Source organism: Primulina huaijiensis, chromosome 9 (assembly GCF_012295235.1).
Source record: "Primulina huaijiensis isolate GDHJ02 chromosome 9, ASM1229523v2, whole genome shotgun sequence".
Lineage (NCBI taxonomy): Eukaryota > Viridiplantae > Streptophyta > Magnoliopsida > Lamiales > Gesneriaceae > Primulina > Primulina huaijiensis.
In genome coordinates, this window is record NC_133314.1 from 20,475,046 (window position 1) to 20,492,208 (window position 17,163).

General features: G+C 31.2%; 1 protein-coding gene and 1 long non-coding RNA gene across 12 annotated transcripts; one reads left to right on the forward strand and one right to left on the reverse strand.

Annotated features, from left to right (window-relative positions):
- Positions 1 to 5,092: 5,092 nt before the first annotated feature.
- Positions 5,093 to 8,828, reverse strand: LOC140984143 (uncharacterized). Of its 10 annotated transcripts, none has more exons than XR_012176559.1 (8): positions 8,594 to 8,828; positions 7,035 to 7,595; positions 6,416 to 6,542; positions 6,277 to 6,347; positions 6,092 to 6,191; positions 5,697 to 5,746; positions 5,503 to 5,559; positions 5,093 to 5,316 (listed from the first exon to the last, which is right to left on the reverse strand). It is a non-coding gene; the product is annotated as an uncharacterized lncRNA (long non-coding RNA). The 10 variants fall into 10 exon arrangements; XR_012176557.1 differs by having other exon boundaries at positions 5,697 to 5,753; XR_012176558.1 differs by lacking the exon at positions 5,093 to 5,316 and having other exon boundaries at positions 5,323 to 5,559; positions 5,697 to 5,753; positions 7,035 to 7,338; positions 7,499 to 7,595.
- Positions 8,829 to 12,600: 3,772 nt separating this feature from the next.
- LOC140985072 (uncharacterized) lies at positions 12,601 to 13,825 on the forward strand. Of its 2 annotated transcripts, none has more exons than XM_073452817.1 (2): positions 12,601 to 13,162; positions 13,325 to 13,825. In XM_073452817.1, the coding sequence occupies exons 1-2, from the start codon at positions 12,772 to 12,774 to the stop codon at positions 13,555 to 13,557; spliced, it is 624 nt and encodes a 207-aa protein (XP_073308918.1). In that variant the 5' UTR covers positions 12,601 to 12,771; the 3' UTR covers positions 13,558 to 13,825. The 2 variants fall into 2 exon arrangements, with proteins under 2 accessions (XP_073308918.1, XP_073308917.1); XM_073452816.1 differs by having other exon boundaries at positions 12,617 to 13,162; positions 13,322 to 13,816.
- The last annotated feature ends 3,338 nt before the right edge of the window (positions 13,826 to 17,163 follow it).

The following is a 17,163-nucleotide window of genomic DNA, read 5'->3' on the forward strand; positions in this document are numbered from 1 at the left end:
TATATATATATAATTTTTAAAAAAGATAATATTCGGGTATTTCAAACGGGTTCGGGGACGGGGATTCCCTGATTAGATAGATCCGGGGATGGGTGCGGGGATGGGAGCGGGAATATAATTAGGGGCCGGGGACGGGGATGGGGATGGCAAACCCGCCCCCGCCCCGTCCCATTGCCATCCCTCGTTGGGAGTGAGAAATATTGAGTGTATTGGTGTATACATTTGTTGTAATATTTCTTCCAGTTATAAAAGTTTCAGTGCTTTTTGGACATATCCTATTTTTGGGTAAATCACGTAAATCTTTGTGTTCTTGTTGATTATTTTATTCTGCATTTTTGGGTACTATTATCATCGTGATCGGCATCGTTTCGGTGTAATTCTCCAATAAAATAAATATGCACTGTGAATGTACAACAAATCAAAACTATTATTATATATATGCCATAATACACGTATTACGTTCTAATATTATAAGATTTTTGTGTTAGTAACGTAGATTTTGTTATATATTTGTTTTAGTAACTGTGGTTACTGATTTAGTGAGTTCATATATCTTTCTTTCTTTGTGAATTAAATTAATATGTAGTTGAACTCTTTAATCGGTTTTTTTTTTCCTTTTTGAATTTTGGATTAACTTGTGTATGAAAAATAAAACAGTGAGTGATATTTGTGAAATTCCGAAATTGGTTTCCTCATCCACACCATATATTTCCTCTAGGCTTCTCTCACACAAAATATACAAATTAAATTACATATAATAAATTACATATGATTGAAATTGAGACCACCTAGTAATAAAGCACACATTAATACCGTGATATATAATCGTCCCCCTACATTAAATGTTATGATAGAAATTTGCATGGGCTGAAAATTTTGTGTACACACATATATACATAAAGTAGATCTCTTGTGAGACAATCTTACGAATCTTTATCTGTGAGACAGGTCAACCTTACCGATATTCACAATAAAAAGTAATACTCTTAGCATAAAAAGTAATATTTTTTCATGGATAACCCAAATAAGAGATCCATATCACAAAATACGACCCGTGAGACCGTCTCACACAAATTTTTGTCATATATATATATACACACACATATACGAGTTAGCCATAAATATTAAAGTCATTAATTTTGTACTATCTAACACCTACTTACAAATTTCACGTTGACATTGGTAAAATTATAATATTTGGTCCCAATTCTTTGACAGCCAAGTGCTAACCGTTGTTCGTACGTATATAATTTTTGTAGCAGCCTCATGATGTAATAAAATTATAGAAAGGGACTCCACATTAATTCGTTTGTTTATTATAGAGTGTGGAAGCTTTCGGTTGCTTGATTTCTTATCAAACCATTTTGGATAACATGCAAGAATTTAAATTTATGAACTTCATCGATCTCGTCAAATCAAGCCGATCAAGAAAAGCACGCACGTAATGGTAGGAGAGTTAAAGAAAGAATCGTCGTCTAAGATAACATAAGATTATAAGATCGAATACTTGTCATATACAAACGCAAATCATATACTTAAGTTTCATACATATTCACAAGATAGATTTGATTTACTTTGGTTTCAAATTTTTTTTTAACATAATAGATTTATAAGTCAATTATAATCAAATAGTGCCTTAATTAAATTGAAATAACGAATTAATGATTAATTAAGCATGGTACATGTGCATCAGCTAGCTAGGTTAGCTGGTTAATTAGTTGAATCTCTTCTTTTCATGCAAATTTGAATTTTCATCCAATGAATTTGGATCTGAGAACATAGCCAACCATATATCATTACCTAATTAACAATTCACTACAAATCAACAGTTACGTAGGCTATGTGCATCTTCTTCATCAAAGAGGAAAACCTATAAAATTTTCGTGCCCACACACATAATTTTAATTTTTTATATTGTCATATTTCAGTCTTAGTTTTTTATCTTTGTTTTTCCCCCTCAATTTTAGTTTTTTTCAACGTGGTGCTGATGTGTCACAAATGCGACGTTAATGTGACACTGACGTATATAATGTCATATCAACACTACATATGAAAAATGTCAAAATTAATTACCAAAAATAAGAAGATACATGATTAAAATTGAAATTCGATAACATGAATGACTAAACAATTCCGAGATGGATTCTTCGTGTTTATGACTTCTTGTATAGAAGATTGTAAAACCCTAACTAGAAATATATCATCTTGACGTTTTGTTTTGGCGTTTCAATCAGTAAATCAGATTGTATTCACATGCTCTAGCTAGGACATTAAGCTATTTCTATGACTGATCCTGTGGGATAAGCCACATCTTCTCCTACTTTCGTTTCCAATTTAATTATTAATTCTGGATATAATTTAATAATATTATCATTTTTTTAAATAAAAAAGTACAATCAATCAAGTTTCCATGCACAAAAGCAATTTTTTTTAAGAGATTCGATCTTCACATATTATACTAATAAAAATGATTGGCATGGAGCCAAATTTTGATTAGCTTAGGGTCCCATGTACAAATCGATCCTTTAAAATATCTAATTTCCCACCATTTTGTTTTACCTAATAATTTGTTTATTTTTATCAACAACTTCAATCAATTCAATCTTTTTAATGACCTAAATTGATTAATTTATAGACATAGACATGCACACTCATCGCATCTAAACATGGAGCGATATTGTCGCATTTACATATGAAAATCCTCGAATTATATATATATTTATACTATTTTATTAAGGTTGAAATACTTAAAGTAACTAACTTTGGTGTCATTGTCTGTTTTAATAATTATATATATCTATACTATTTTATTAAGGTTGAGACACTTAGAGTAACTAACTTTGGTGTCATGGTCTGTTTTAATAATTATATATATTAATAAAATGTTAAAATATTAATACAAGTTATATGTAGTTAAGCGGATAAAGTCATTGTTTCATTGGGTTTAAGTTATAGGTTCAATTCTTACTGATATTATTTTTTTATTTTTTAATTTATATATCAAAATTACAGTGTAGTCTCTCACTATTTCTTCTAATTATATTTTGATCCTCATTTAAATATAAATCAAATGAATTATAAAAAAATATTATACAAGCACGCAACGCGTGCGTCGATGCACTAGTGTGTGTGTGTGTGTGTGTGTGTGTGTATATATATATTTAAAAATAAGTTTCACCATTTAAAATTCTAAATATTTTAGTTCCACGGTCAATCCAATCTACTATATATTAAAAAAAATTGCAAATATTTGATGGTTTATTCAACTTATAATCGAATATTACAATTATAAATATCACATGGATCAGAATTAGAGATCTAGCTACGATAATGAATTATATAATTACAAAAAAAAATAAAAATCAATTCACATAATTGGGTAGGCCCATTATTTTCTCGGAACCTTAGCATGATCCTTTCAGTCTAATATTAATTATTATCTATTGATCAGCTACAACTTATTACTAATTTATTTGGCGATAATGACATAAATGGAAAATAAATTGGATGTTTGTTGTATTAAATAAATTACATTGTGTTCACTAAACTACAAGAGCCATATCGCCGTGTATATTTGTTTTATTTGAGTGTAATTTGCTCGAAAAAATTATATTTTTTGTCATATATAACCAACAAATTTCTTTTTAAATTTTTTGTTATCGGTCATTATACTATTTTAGGTAACTAATTTTTAAGTCAAAAATATTACTTATTATTTTAAATATGGGTAGGGTTTACCAGTTTCATGGATAAAGATCCGTGAAACCGCCTCACAAGAAACCTACTAATGTGTGTAAAAAAATTAAGAAAAATATATGGAAAAAATTCACATAGATAATGCGAATGTCATATATTTTATGTTCTCATTATTATATTGGTAAAAATTTAAGTCATATTAAACCACGTATTAGTCCCTTCTGTTTAACGACATTAATTATGGGAAGATATTTGCAGTTTCCCTCTGTTTTTCTTTGATTTATTATTATTATTACTAGTATTTCATCCGTACGATGTACGATGTACGAAGTGTTATTTTATGTAACAATGATTAAATTAGTAAGTATCAGTGTTTGGATAATTATTTAAAATTATTGATATAATATAATGAGTATATTTAAATTTTAAATATTATTATAAAAAAAATTATTATATCAAAATATTTATGTCATTTAAAATAATACACAAGATTCTGTCGTTAAATTAACTTATTTATCTTATTTAAGTGAAATTGTTATTAATAAAAAGAATAGAACAAAATATTAAAAAAAATCATATATTATTTTGTTTATCAAAATTTTAAACAAAAAATAAAAATTTTAAAAAATTCAATTTCTTTTTTATCATTTATTAGATGAATAAATTTTGATTAAAAATTTAATTATTTTTTGGACATGTTAAAAATATTTATATTAAATTTTTTTATTAAGATACATATATTAAATTTCTATTAAGATACATAAAAATAATAATAGTTTACGAGACAGTTAATATAACAAAAAAATTCACGACACTCTTTTAAAAAATTGAAAAACCTAATATTATATTAAAATTTTAATTTTTTTATTTAGTATGATATATAGTAGTAAAAATTAAATATATAAAAGTAACACACAACTCAAAATCATAATCGAAATTAAATAGAATGATATAATCAATGTATATTAAGTTTATATTTTCAAAGAACATCAAATTTAAATTTGAATTTTAAAAAATAAATTGAAAGAATTCACATTTAATTGCATATTTATTTTCTGATTGTTTCAAATATTTAATACGGTAGGTGAATACATTAATAATGATAATTGTTTTCTTTTATAACATATTATTACATATATGTGTGAATCCTGTAAAATAAAATAAATATAAATAATACCCCAAAATCAAAAAATAAAATATATGGAAAAAATAATAATAACCTCTTGTTAATGGAAAATATATTTTAAACTGAAATCACGGTTGTTTCCATATGCAGGTAGATCATATCAACGAGCTAATCAAAGTTTAAAAGTCAAATGTATTTTTGAATGATTTACCTCATGAGTCATACTGAATATTGCACCCATTTTTAAATTTTTATTTTGATTGATGAAAATTACCTGGTGAGAATCAATGCAAAGTGGGGAAATACACTTGTTGAAGCGATCAGAGTAATCAATATTTAAATCAGGGTCAACAACGTTTAGATATATGAAAAAAGATTAAAAACACAAGAAGAATAAGGTGGATGAAACTTACATCTGGAGATACACTACGTGTGTTATAGTTTTCATCCGAATAAAGCGTACAGATTCTACAAAGCTGTTTGATTCTTAGTGGCTGTGAAAAGATGATAACGCATAAATAAAATTCTCATGCGAGTGTAGATTCTCATTTACAAAAATACAGAAGGGAAGCATGACAAGGGAAAAATATAAAAAAAAGACAGAAACAACAGAGACTGATAATAGATCCAAAATAAAACCGATGAAAGAAAAAGGAACCCAAACATCGAGACAGACTTACAGGGCTGAGATCAGTTGTGAGATCGTCATGAGTTAATCTAGATTTCTGGTGTATGACCTGAGCATGAATTTAGATGTTTAGTCCAACAGCCAACTATTCTTAGAAAACATTTTTCAGTAAGTGAAGATATTGCAACAATGTTAGGTCATTCAAAGAAGAGTTAAAGTTAACAGCCAAAGGACAAGAGATCGTACCAGAAATCCTACAGCCTGCCATAAATGTTTTAATTCATCTCATGATGAGCCTGCATACTGTAAATGAGGCCAAATTATGCAATCTAAAGATGAATTCATAAATATTCAAGAGACTTACAGAAAGAAAGTCTAGCAATGAAACCTTTATCCTGGTATTTGAAGATACACAGTGATACAAACCATATGAAATATTTAACATTGGATCACAGGGTCAAGTGGTATATGTTAATCAATGAGAATCCCGTGCAGACTCCATTTGATCCAAAAGCATAAATGGTCCCAGTATACACAATCAAGCATGTCATATAAGGAGATAATACCACGTGACTTGAACTAGTCAGTAATGAAAGTAAGGCCTAACTATACTAGTCAAACAGTCGAAAGTCTTGTCTTACCTCTTCTCGTGCATGCCAGCACCAAAGTTCTAGCTCAGCTAAGCCTGTTTTTATATATTCCCCATTGCTAAATGAGCAGCACTCCCTGCAGAGGAGAAGGCTGCAGAAACAAGTGAAGAAAACTACAAGAGTAAATCCAGTGGCATATAACAACAGAACACTATCAGGAAATGAATAAGAACTACCTATTAAAAAGCTGCACATTTATAAAAGGAAAAATTTGGGAGAAGATTTACTTGGCAACTACTGGAGGAACCTGAAACAACAAGTTCCATAAGATAAAGAGCAGACATCTCACAACAATTTAAAGTCATGTCTACTTACAAAGTTCTCTTTCAGTGAGAAGACCATTTAGGCAATCAATGTCGCTTTGCCGATGGCTTATTCAAGAACTGCCGTTGAATGATCGAGTAGAAGATCGAAAAGAGTCTCTTCTCGATGTTATGGATGTCTGAATGTGTTACATTGAAATTCGGAAACCAATCAACAGCACAAGCAAAGAGAAATTGTACCAAACAAAAATTATTGTCAAGCAGACAGGTCATGAAAAAAAGAAGTAAATGAGCAAATGATCCTAGAGGAATATTCTTGATAGTTTTTCGAAAATGACTCAATTTCTAATCCAAACAGCATTTTCAAATTAATTTCTATTTTTCTCAAAGACAAGAAGCAAGTCTGTCGTAAAGATGAACATGTTTTCACTCTCCCGTGGATAAGAGATAGTTATCTATACATGGAAGGAGGTTTAATAAAAAAATAAAAATACAAGTAAAAGCTCCTGGGCAGCAATGTTATTGTCCGATTTCACGCGGTAATATTAACCGTCGCTTACTCAATCAGCATTTTTAAACAAATTTTATTATCCAAAACTTCGGATAATACGACAGGAGAAGTTACATATTCACATGAATGAGACAAAGGTAGCTAAAATAAAACATCTCACCCATGTTCCACAAGCAAGGGCGTGATAATCTGCAGAAAGTAGTCCCCGTGGGTAAACAACTCATAGGAAAATGTTTCCCAAAAAGAAGAAGATGCTTCAACCTGGATGCACAAAGAAACGAGAGAAGCCAATTCTTTCATAGTATGGTCTCGAATGATTCCATAGATCTTTTCAACATAAGCAGTCAACTGCTGCTTTAAAAGCAAAGCTAGATACTTGGCCTCAACTTGGGACATCCCATCAAGTCCACCTATTGAAAGATTCCATAGATCTTTTCCTGATTTTTGGCTTCCTCAATGTCAGCCTAACGAGAACAGATTCAAAATCTCGGGTCATGAGATAAAAGATCATCGTCTTGCTCTCTCATGATCATATCTCGTAAAGAAAAAAGATTTGATAGCCAAACCAAACTTCCACGTGAAGGATATATAAATTTCAAATGTAATATAAAACAAAACCATTACCCTCATTTGTCTCTCCAACTGCAATCTCCAGGTTAATTCTTCATTGCTTTTCTAGTTTGCCCTTGGCTTCTTGAAGTGCACCTGTTTCCTTTGCAGCCTGACACAGACCAAGGAAAAACTTACAGTTTATTAATCGTCCTCTTTTCAAAGCTAACAAAACAAATTGATAAGAGTGCGCTGTAAACAAATTTGAACACTTACAAATTCTAAACTTGAGTTATTCAGAAAAAAAATATTAAAATCATATTATGGCACAACAGATACTAAATGTAAGCTTGCAAGCTGAGAGCTATAAAACAAACTATGAATAACTAACTGAGCAGATACCTCATTGTTACAGAAAGTAAAAATGCCAAAACTAAATAATAACCCTTTTTATCTGCAATTTCAGTACAAAATTTATTCATCAGAACTTTTGAATGCTCCATAAAATATGTGATACAAATCAAAAAGATTTTTAAAATTTTAGATCGAGCTCAAAAAAAGTTCAAATTTATGTTCAAAGTTTTTTGAACTTGAGCTTGCTCAAATTATAATGGGTTTATAATAAATTTTTTTTTGGGTTTGGTATCAACAACTTTTTAGCATTATCTATTTCTAATTTTTTGAATGATCAATGGCAGTGTTCTTTTAATGAAACCAAGCATCTGATGATGTGAAACTCTATTTCATCAATAGAATAAGAGTAAATTTAAACTCGCTGACACCCCGGAGACCTGCTTTTGATTTAGACTGGTTCTTCTTCATAATTTTTCCAAAATTTTTAACAGCAGCACGATCTAAGCTTAAGCAATTAGAGGAAGGAGATATTACTGTTTCATCTCAATAACACCTATAGTCAAGGAGTCTAACACCTAAAGAAATCCATTTAAAGTATTAATGAAAACTAAGTCCGAATGAGACATATCTGTATTTAGCTTCTCTTTTTATTAACAATTCCATGCCACAGTCAACATAAGTTCGTCATTTCTAAGATTTGCACATTAATTAAAATTAACTAACAAGTGCACATTCTCAACAATTCTTGGAAACACACAGCAAACTTGGGTATGACATGCAGCAATTTGTAAGGCGATACCATTAGATAAGTCTCACCAATTTAAGATTGCGCAGTTCTCTACGAGCAATTCTTGCTCTCTAGGCACATTGAGTACCAATTGCTGCAATCTTCAACCGGCAGCGACCCAAGTATCCTCGCCAAGGACTCTGGAATCAGTGTCATCACAGAGGGACCAATAATTAGCAAACGACGGTTTAAGACCATACAATGAACAAAAATTTCTGGTTCACAGAAAAAGACAAATTACACTGATAAATAAACAGAAGTTTGACTGTTGGAAAATACATCAGTTCAGTTTACCTATACATTTAATATTCTGAAAATTATTAAAAGATGTGTATTTTTCAAAGTTTTATATCAAGAAATAAATCAATACTAACTTCTCCCAAATTCCCCTGTTTTGTTCATGAACATTAAGGCAGAGGCAATGGAAAAAAGCTATAATATCTTATTTTCTAGTTGTTATGGGTACAAGTACGGGGAATATGTAAAATAAATGTCAACTATTTATTTAAGAAAATAATGTTTTCAAGTGTATTTAAATCACACAGAGGTCACTTTCTTAAATAAATATTCGACCGAAGTTAAAAAACAAAATATCCAAGCACGGAACTGAACCAAATCTTTTTGGGGCGAGCACGAGATTAACCAACCTGATATTGGGTTGAGTATGAGTATTAAATTTTATATCCAAACATTTACATGTGGGACCGAAATATTATTAGTTTGGGAGATAATTAGTCTTATTATCCACCTACTTTGATTATTATTTTTTAGTTCAATGGATTTAATGCTAGGAAAAAATTGCTCTTTTCTAATTTCTAAAATTTTCACCTTCCCAGACTTGAATTATTTTGTTTAATTTTTTGGTAAATTTATTAGTTAATTAGAGATGTCAAAAAAATCGAAATCATTTTGATGGGTTTGACGACTTCGTGTTCGGCTCGGGGCGGATAATATGAGTTAAGATTTTAAATGAGTTGTGTCGGCTAAGATCTTCCAAATTTTAAACAAGTCAGGTGGTCCTAACCCCTATAAGAAAAGCTAGAGTAGATCTGTATGATGCACACCGATCTTCCAAGGACCTGACTCCGGCGTGAATCTAGTTCTGCCATCAGACCAGCTCGCAGAAACACTAGTTTTTCCGATCATCGGCAAAACTTTTTCTCACCTTTGATACATGTAACGGAAGCAATAATACAGTTCTAAACAAAATTGGCGTTTCAAGTCCCTATGGTTCACTAGCTTACAGTCTGAACTCTATTTCAATATTCTGCAAGCATAAGCCACGTAGTTGGAACAAGTCGTCAGCCATGCAACGAGATTTTGAACAAGTTGCTATTACATGTTAAGGAAAGTGTTATTTCCTCTGAGCATGTGCGATGACCACTCTATATATCCCCATAAATTTTTACGTTTTGACAGCTTTATAAATTATTCGAAATAGGGTTATAATTGTAATTTCACTTTTGGTACCTTTCAATATAATTACTATGATGATCGTTTGCTTGATTAAATATAAAGAAATAGAACAAGTTAATATTAGATTCTCGATATTAATGCAAGACAATCATTTACACATCGACATAAGATTTTGGAGATGTTTCAGTTGTGTTTGGTCCGATGAATTTCAAATAAATTTGTGATACTCTTGTCCCACATCTGAAAAATCAAATATTTAAAATGAGTTTATAATGGCTTACAATGGACTTCTATAGCAACTTGAGTTAATCATTTTCGTAAAGCGAGGACGAACACGAAGTAGTTGCTATAGGGGCCTATTGTGCAGTCACGCAGGCGCGGGCCCGGACTCAGGGCGTGACAGAATGGTATCAGAGCCAGGTCAACGGCATGGAACACCGGGAAATAAGTGATATGCAGGGCAAAGTGCTACGTGCATGGGAGCCACCTCTTGAGTCTGCGGGGCAAAGTGCTACATGACAGGAGCCATGTACCTCTTGAACATGTAGGAGCCACCTCTAGATTCTCGGTGCTGGTGGATCGAGGGGTCAGGCCGCGACGAGGACATCGCGTTCTGAAGGAGGGGTGATTGTGATACCCTTGTCCCACATCTGAAAAATCAAAGATTTAAAATGAGTTTATAATGGCTTACAATGGACTTCTATAGCAACTTGGGTTAATCATTTTCGTAAAGCGAGGACGAATACGAAGTAGTTGCTATATGGGCCTATTGTGCAGTCACGCAGGTGCGGGCCCGGGCTCGGGACGTGACAGAATTCATACGTATTTTTGTTGTTTAGAGAAATAAGATTATAAATTTCAAAACTATCACTTACATATTTAATTTATACAGTATTTCATGTTAATTAAGATGAATTTCATATTCACCTAATAATATTATCATTTTAACTACATTCTAATTTGTTTTACTGACATGTGGGTCTAAGATTTGATTAAAAAAAAATATATATATTATCAAAACTTATGCATTTCAAATCCATCTCCCTAAATGCCCGCCCCCAATAAACATTCCAAAATTCATATTCGAAATCAGTTGTACAGAAGAATTTGTCACTTTCCAAATACTCCAACTATCAATAATTTGACGATTAAAATATATATTTGTTCTAGTTTTGGGTTTGCATAGGATGCTCGTTACAATTTGCGGGTCATAGTCACCTAATTTAATTTCCAGGCATTAAATACAATGTAATAGCATTCTGCTGATATATTAAATTGAAACACCAGCAAATAATTATCACACCACAGCTCTTATTTGTTGCTTAAAATGGATGGACCTAAGTATTATCTGATATTGTAAAACCAACCTTTTGCAATCGTTTTCCAAGAAAGATTATATTTTCCTTTTTCCTGCAAAATGGAAAATCATGTTCATGCATGGTTGTCTATGGCCTAAATTTAATTATACTAATTTTGCTATCCTCCAACGATATTGTGACATGTGGCATGCAGTCTCACGGATTTATTCATGAAAATTTATACTTTCATGCATAAAATGTAATATTTTTTCGTGAATCAGGTCGGGTTGAAGATTCAACTCATAAAATTGACACATGAGATGGTATCAATTTTTCACTTACTCCAAAAAATAGATATCCATAAAAAAATTCTGATGCATCATGGGAGCACTTGTCACATAGGAAGAGGATGAATCCTTCTTTCTCAAACGACCAAGAATATTCAGATTTTTCAAATAGATTATTATAGAATTTAAGTTATATTGTTGGTATATGATATAGTTCTAACATTTTATTGTTGATATGATATAAAATTTGTCGACCCCAAAATAATATTTATTCAAATTAGGCTCCATTTTTCATACAAAAAGGTCAACATCTGGAATATGGGGTCATGTACGAAGGGGGAGCCCCCCCCTTTCACGAGTTACTTTTGACACAATACAATTGATAATGATTCGAGCAAGCAAATAAATAAAATTAGAGCCTTTTATATAAAATAAAAATCAAGCATCATATAACAGATTAAATTAAATTAAATTAAATTAAGGAGAACGATGCGAAATTGAAATCGAAAAGTATATTAAAAAAAAGTATTTATATTTAAATTCATATAAAAAAAATTGCCGATGTTTGCGCACGACCTCTAACTAGCTTGTCCGAGCTCTGCCGATAGAGGGGCCTGTTGCCTAAGACAAATCTTTCGAAGGACTACTTCTGCTGGTGTCGGTATGTGCCTGCAGGCGGCGCGCATCTGAACTAATATTTTTCATTCAAAATGAAAGATTTGGCGTGGACCACTTTTACAAGCGTCTACCCGAGAAAATAAAGATGCAAAGGGTTAATTTCATTAGTTCAAAGTTTTTTTTCTAAAACAAATTGCATTTGCAATTTTTTTGATAAAATTGTAAAATTAATGGTATTTAAAACCATATATTTGTCGAAAATCATGCATAAAACTCTTTGCAGATGCGATAAATATGTTTAAATTTTTTTATATATAAAAGATTATTGATTTTATAAAGGGAGTGTTGTGCTTCTTTGGGATTTGCTCCTTTTCCTAATAATGGTTTTCACCTTTCATTTGACTAGATGAATTTAAATTCCTCTCTTTTTGAATTTGCATGTCCCTCACGCATGTCTTATAAATAGCATGTGTCTCCATAGTCTTTTTTGTCTTCATTTTCAACACAATAACTGACTTTGAATAAATCTCGAGAGGCCACAATTATTGTTCAACAAAGAGGAAAAGAGAAGAAAAAGAAAGTGGAAGAATGGGCAGTTCTCACACCAAAGACAAGTGCAACCCGAGTGAAAAGGTGGTGGAAAGTCTGAAAAACAAAGTGAGGCTTCTCCACGGGGAGATCAACGAAATGATGAGCATTAGAGAGAGTGAATACCGATCTTACGAGCGCGAATCGATCTTTTTCGAGCTCAAGCAAGCGGAGTGGAAGAGGGATAGGAGAAGACTGAAAGCGGAGCTGAAGAGACTGAGAATGGCTTGTGAAGAAAAGGAAGAGATGAGGTTGGAATGCATGGGAAACAAGGGTGATGAATGTGAGAATGGTTGGCAAATGGGGAGGGATGAAACTGTGGAGAAATGGAAACAGCTCTATCTTGCAGTCAAGATTGAGCTTGATGATCTTATCCAGAGGACTCATACAGGTAATATTACTTGGAAAGAAGGATTTTGCAGCAAATCTAGTGCCCACATTTTTACTTACACCGTCCCAAATACAATACAAATAACATTGATATTGCTCAAAATACACAGTTGAATCAAAAAACTTCCTCAACTTATCTACGTTCTTGTTTTCTGATTAGAAGAAAGAATGTGTTGGAAAACAGAGGAAGAAGACATGTTGACGGAGTTGAAGAAGGAACTTAGATCCAAAGAAGAGAAAATTGAGATTCTACAAGCGAAGCTAATATCAATAGAGGATCAAGAATCCAGGAGGGAGAGGGAGATGGACATAATAAGACAGAGCTTGAGAATTATGAGGCACAAGAAGATAGCAACCACCTCGGCCAGAGGTCAATCGAGAGATTCAGACATATGAAAATGTGCTATCCTTTACTAATTAATCAAAAGTTAATTTTCTTAATATTGCCTTAATTGTCCTGTTAAGGTCTCTTTATTCAGGTTATTTTTCCACTAAATCGTTTTTTACGTGTGCACTTCGAATTAGTTTTTTGTTTTTTAAGATATAAAACAGGTACATTAAATAACAGAAGGATTCAACAATATGGTACCTCAGCAATTCAAAATGACAAGGTTTTTTCCCCCTGTCTGACCAAGAATTCAAGATATTGAGCATCCACAGAAGAATATAAATTTTCTTAGATGTTATCTTCTGTTAGCTTCATTTTTAGATTAATTTGTCAAAAAAAAATTTATAATTGGAAAATATATTTAGTTGAATATATATTTTGATTGTTGAAAATATTATGAAGATAAAAAGATTATTATCTTGATTGATAAGAGAAGATAATATGCAATAGTTTGAAAGAGTTTGTCGGTCTATGATATTATGGAGTTCTCTATATACGAGACTTCCTATTCATTTTGAAGATTTTCGAGATTGGCCATGTGTGGTTTAGGGAGGTGGATGAGATTTTAATGTCAAATATTTTAGAGTTGATTTGTTATTAGTTACTTTTATGTACGATATTCATTCAGACATTTTTTGAGAGAAGAATGTGAGATCTCAGGAGTGAGTTATATTTATTGCATAGAGCATATTTTATGTTGTGAGCTTGTCGGGTTGGTTGGGTGCGAAATTAACGAACTAAAACGAATCTGTTCATTCCGTGTTGCATTAGTTGCCGCGACAAGATTCAAATATCGTCAATTTATCATTCTGTTATGAGAGATTTTTTATTGTTGAATGTGCACAAGGGTTCCCTCATTGATGATTCATTCCTCGACAGAGGAAAGTTGATAAAGAGGTAATTCGATGTAGCTAGCCTCTCTAGAACGGGGATTAAGGAACGAGAAAACTAAGAAATATAGAAGAAAAAAAATTGTACATATGAATTGAATGAGTACGTACAAGTGTAAGTTTATTTTCTATTTATATCATCAACAGTTACAACTAGCTAGTATAACTGTTATTCCAATGAATTATTTTAACATCCATATAAAACCAGTGATGCCTTCTTTTTCTAGGCATCATCCTCTCGCTCCACAATCGTATCAAATGTGATGTTATCGAGAGAGAACAATCTGCATGTTATCGAATGAAGTTCAAGTTGGTGGCTATTGAAGACGAATGATGTTCGCTAAGTGAACTCTACTAAATGTATTCGTCATAGAGACGCCATTAGAAAATAAAAAATATTTTATTTGAATAAGTTCTTGTATGATTGTAAATGCTTATATTTAGTGGATTTGTTTGATAGATGGATGTCGCTCCATGGATGTATGTCGGTTAGACCGAAACACATTAAAATTGTCCGTGTTCTTATTTTTGCTTTGGTTTTATTATTTCTTAATTGGGTGAATCATGAAAAATAAACAAAATAAGAGAAAATCGGATAATAACTTTTAAAACAATAAGTTCAAAAATATAAAAACAATGGCATTAAGTTGCATGAAACAATAGATTTAGTCAATTATTGATCCACGTTTCACTTTCTTGTCATTGAGATAAAACATTAGACTACAGAGATATCAAGGATTCCCTACAGGAAAAGTAGAAAAATTCTTTGTAAATCTTTGTCTAAGAAACAGAAAGTATCATCTAATCTATAAAGTCTACGGAAGGAAAATGACCATCCCAATGGAACTTATGGGAAATCGAATGGAGATGCAATTAATTTTTCTAAAGAAATTAAGGAGAAATTGCAAAAATTCAAGATAGAAGTAGAACGAACCATGTTCTGGATTCATATCAAAGCAATCCAGATTACGATAAAAGCTACTTTTAAAGAATGAATAAATTCACCCATTAACATTGCTATATGCACTAAACGAATGGATAATTTTCAAGATTCGATACTGAAAACAATCTCATAGAATCTATATGCATGAAAAATTGTAGGAGTAATTTACTCTACAACATGACAGATCAAAATTTCAGAGAAAATAGGCCGATAAAATATGATAATAGACCATATTCTATTTTCTATTAAATTTCATATGTTATATCTAATACACATCACTCAGAAATTGTTTATTAGAAATAAGTTTATTGAAATACCAGAAATATTTGGAAAAAGTGCTCAAACAATTTATCCAGAAAAAATGAGTTTCCTTTAATATAGGAAACAAATATCCAAATCCAAGACAAATCAATTTTACAAAAGAATCAAAGTTTTACACTAGAATCAAGAAGACTATCTTTTCAAGGAGATATAATAAGTCACATGTGGAGAGAAACACGTTTCAAGAAGTCCAACAGGTACTTAAAAAACTTTTATACAATAGGAAAACTTATATGTCCAAAAGGGTGGAGATAATTCGAAATAATATTTGATATTACAAGATAAAGAAATCAATTTTCTTGTGATACTATATACTATTTGTAACAACCTATGATAAGAACCTACCAAGGAATGATCAATTTCGGTGAATTGGAAGTCCATATCAAAGTAATATCAGAAAAAAAAAACCCAGACCAATTGGTTCTTAGGTTAGAGTTTCTCCAAAAAACACAAACTTTAAAAACGTCTAGATAATAAAATAGAATTTATGGTAGATGATAGAATCTGGAAAGTTCAATGACCACGAGCTCATTCTCGATACATATACCTATAGGGATGTTATATGAATAATATAAGATATAATATTTTGTTACTTATATTGATTCAGAGGCTAAAATCTATACAACAAAAGATGATTTTTTCAAAAAGAATTGGAAGAATAATTACCTCAGATTGCTATACAAGATTTCTCCAAGCGAATCTTAATCTTATGTAAAAAGATTAAGATGAAAGAAATATTAATTGGCGGTGCTGAACAAGTCCGAAGTCCAGATTTCAAATCCACCAAGACTTCTATATATATCAATTCATAAGGAAGATGAAGATATCATTGAACCTCTTTATTTTTCTTTCAAAATAAAATTTGTAATACTTCCTATGTGTGTTGTAATTTCAGCTACAATTAGTAGCTAAACAAGATTCTCTTCCTCTACAAGAAGTTACTATGTAAATAATATGTTTTATGTTTGAATAAAAGAACCAAGACTTACTTGTCCTCTCATGTATTATTTTCAAAATTAAACTTCTTTACCATATACACTGAGATAAGAAACGATACAAGGTGTTGCTAAGTGTTATTGAAGAGATCTACGTCAGAAACCATTTGTTGCGACTGTGTAGTTAGGTTGTGAGAATCAATATGTAAAACCCGACGAATACAACCCGACGACATTCTCGTCAAAAAAGTAAAATGTTTAACTTATTATACGAAAGCAATATGAACTATGTATATATATTTCTCACAAACTTGATAAGTATAACACCACCACATACAAAAAAAGGACTAAAAGATGATTTTGCAAAATTTGAAATAAAATAGAGAATTTAAACTAATTTTTGATAGATAAAATAGCGAAGTCTAAATGAAACAAAGGTTTTGCCCATAAAACATCTTTATTTCTTAACACAAAATTATTGTGTGCGTATATATATATATATATATATATATATATATATATAAA

What these genes read in the sequence shown, in the direction of transcription:
- LOC140985072 (XM_073452816.1), top strand. Translation starts at nt 12,772, where the DNA reads ATGGGCAGTTCTCACACCAAAGACAAGTGCAACCCGAGTGAAAAGGTG. An exon ending in TATCCAGAGGACTCATACAG is followed by an intron (nt 13,163 to 13,321) that starts GTAATATTACTT and finishes TTTTCTGATTAG; the next exon opens with AAGAAAGAATGTGTTGGAAA.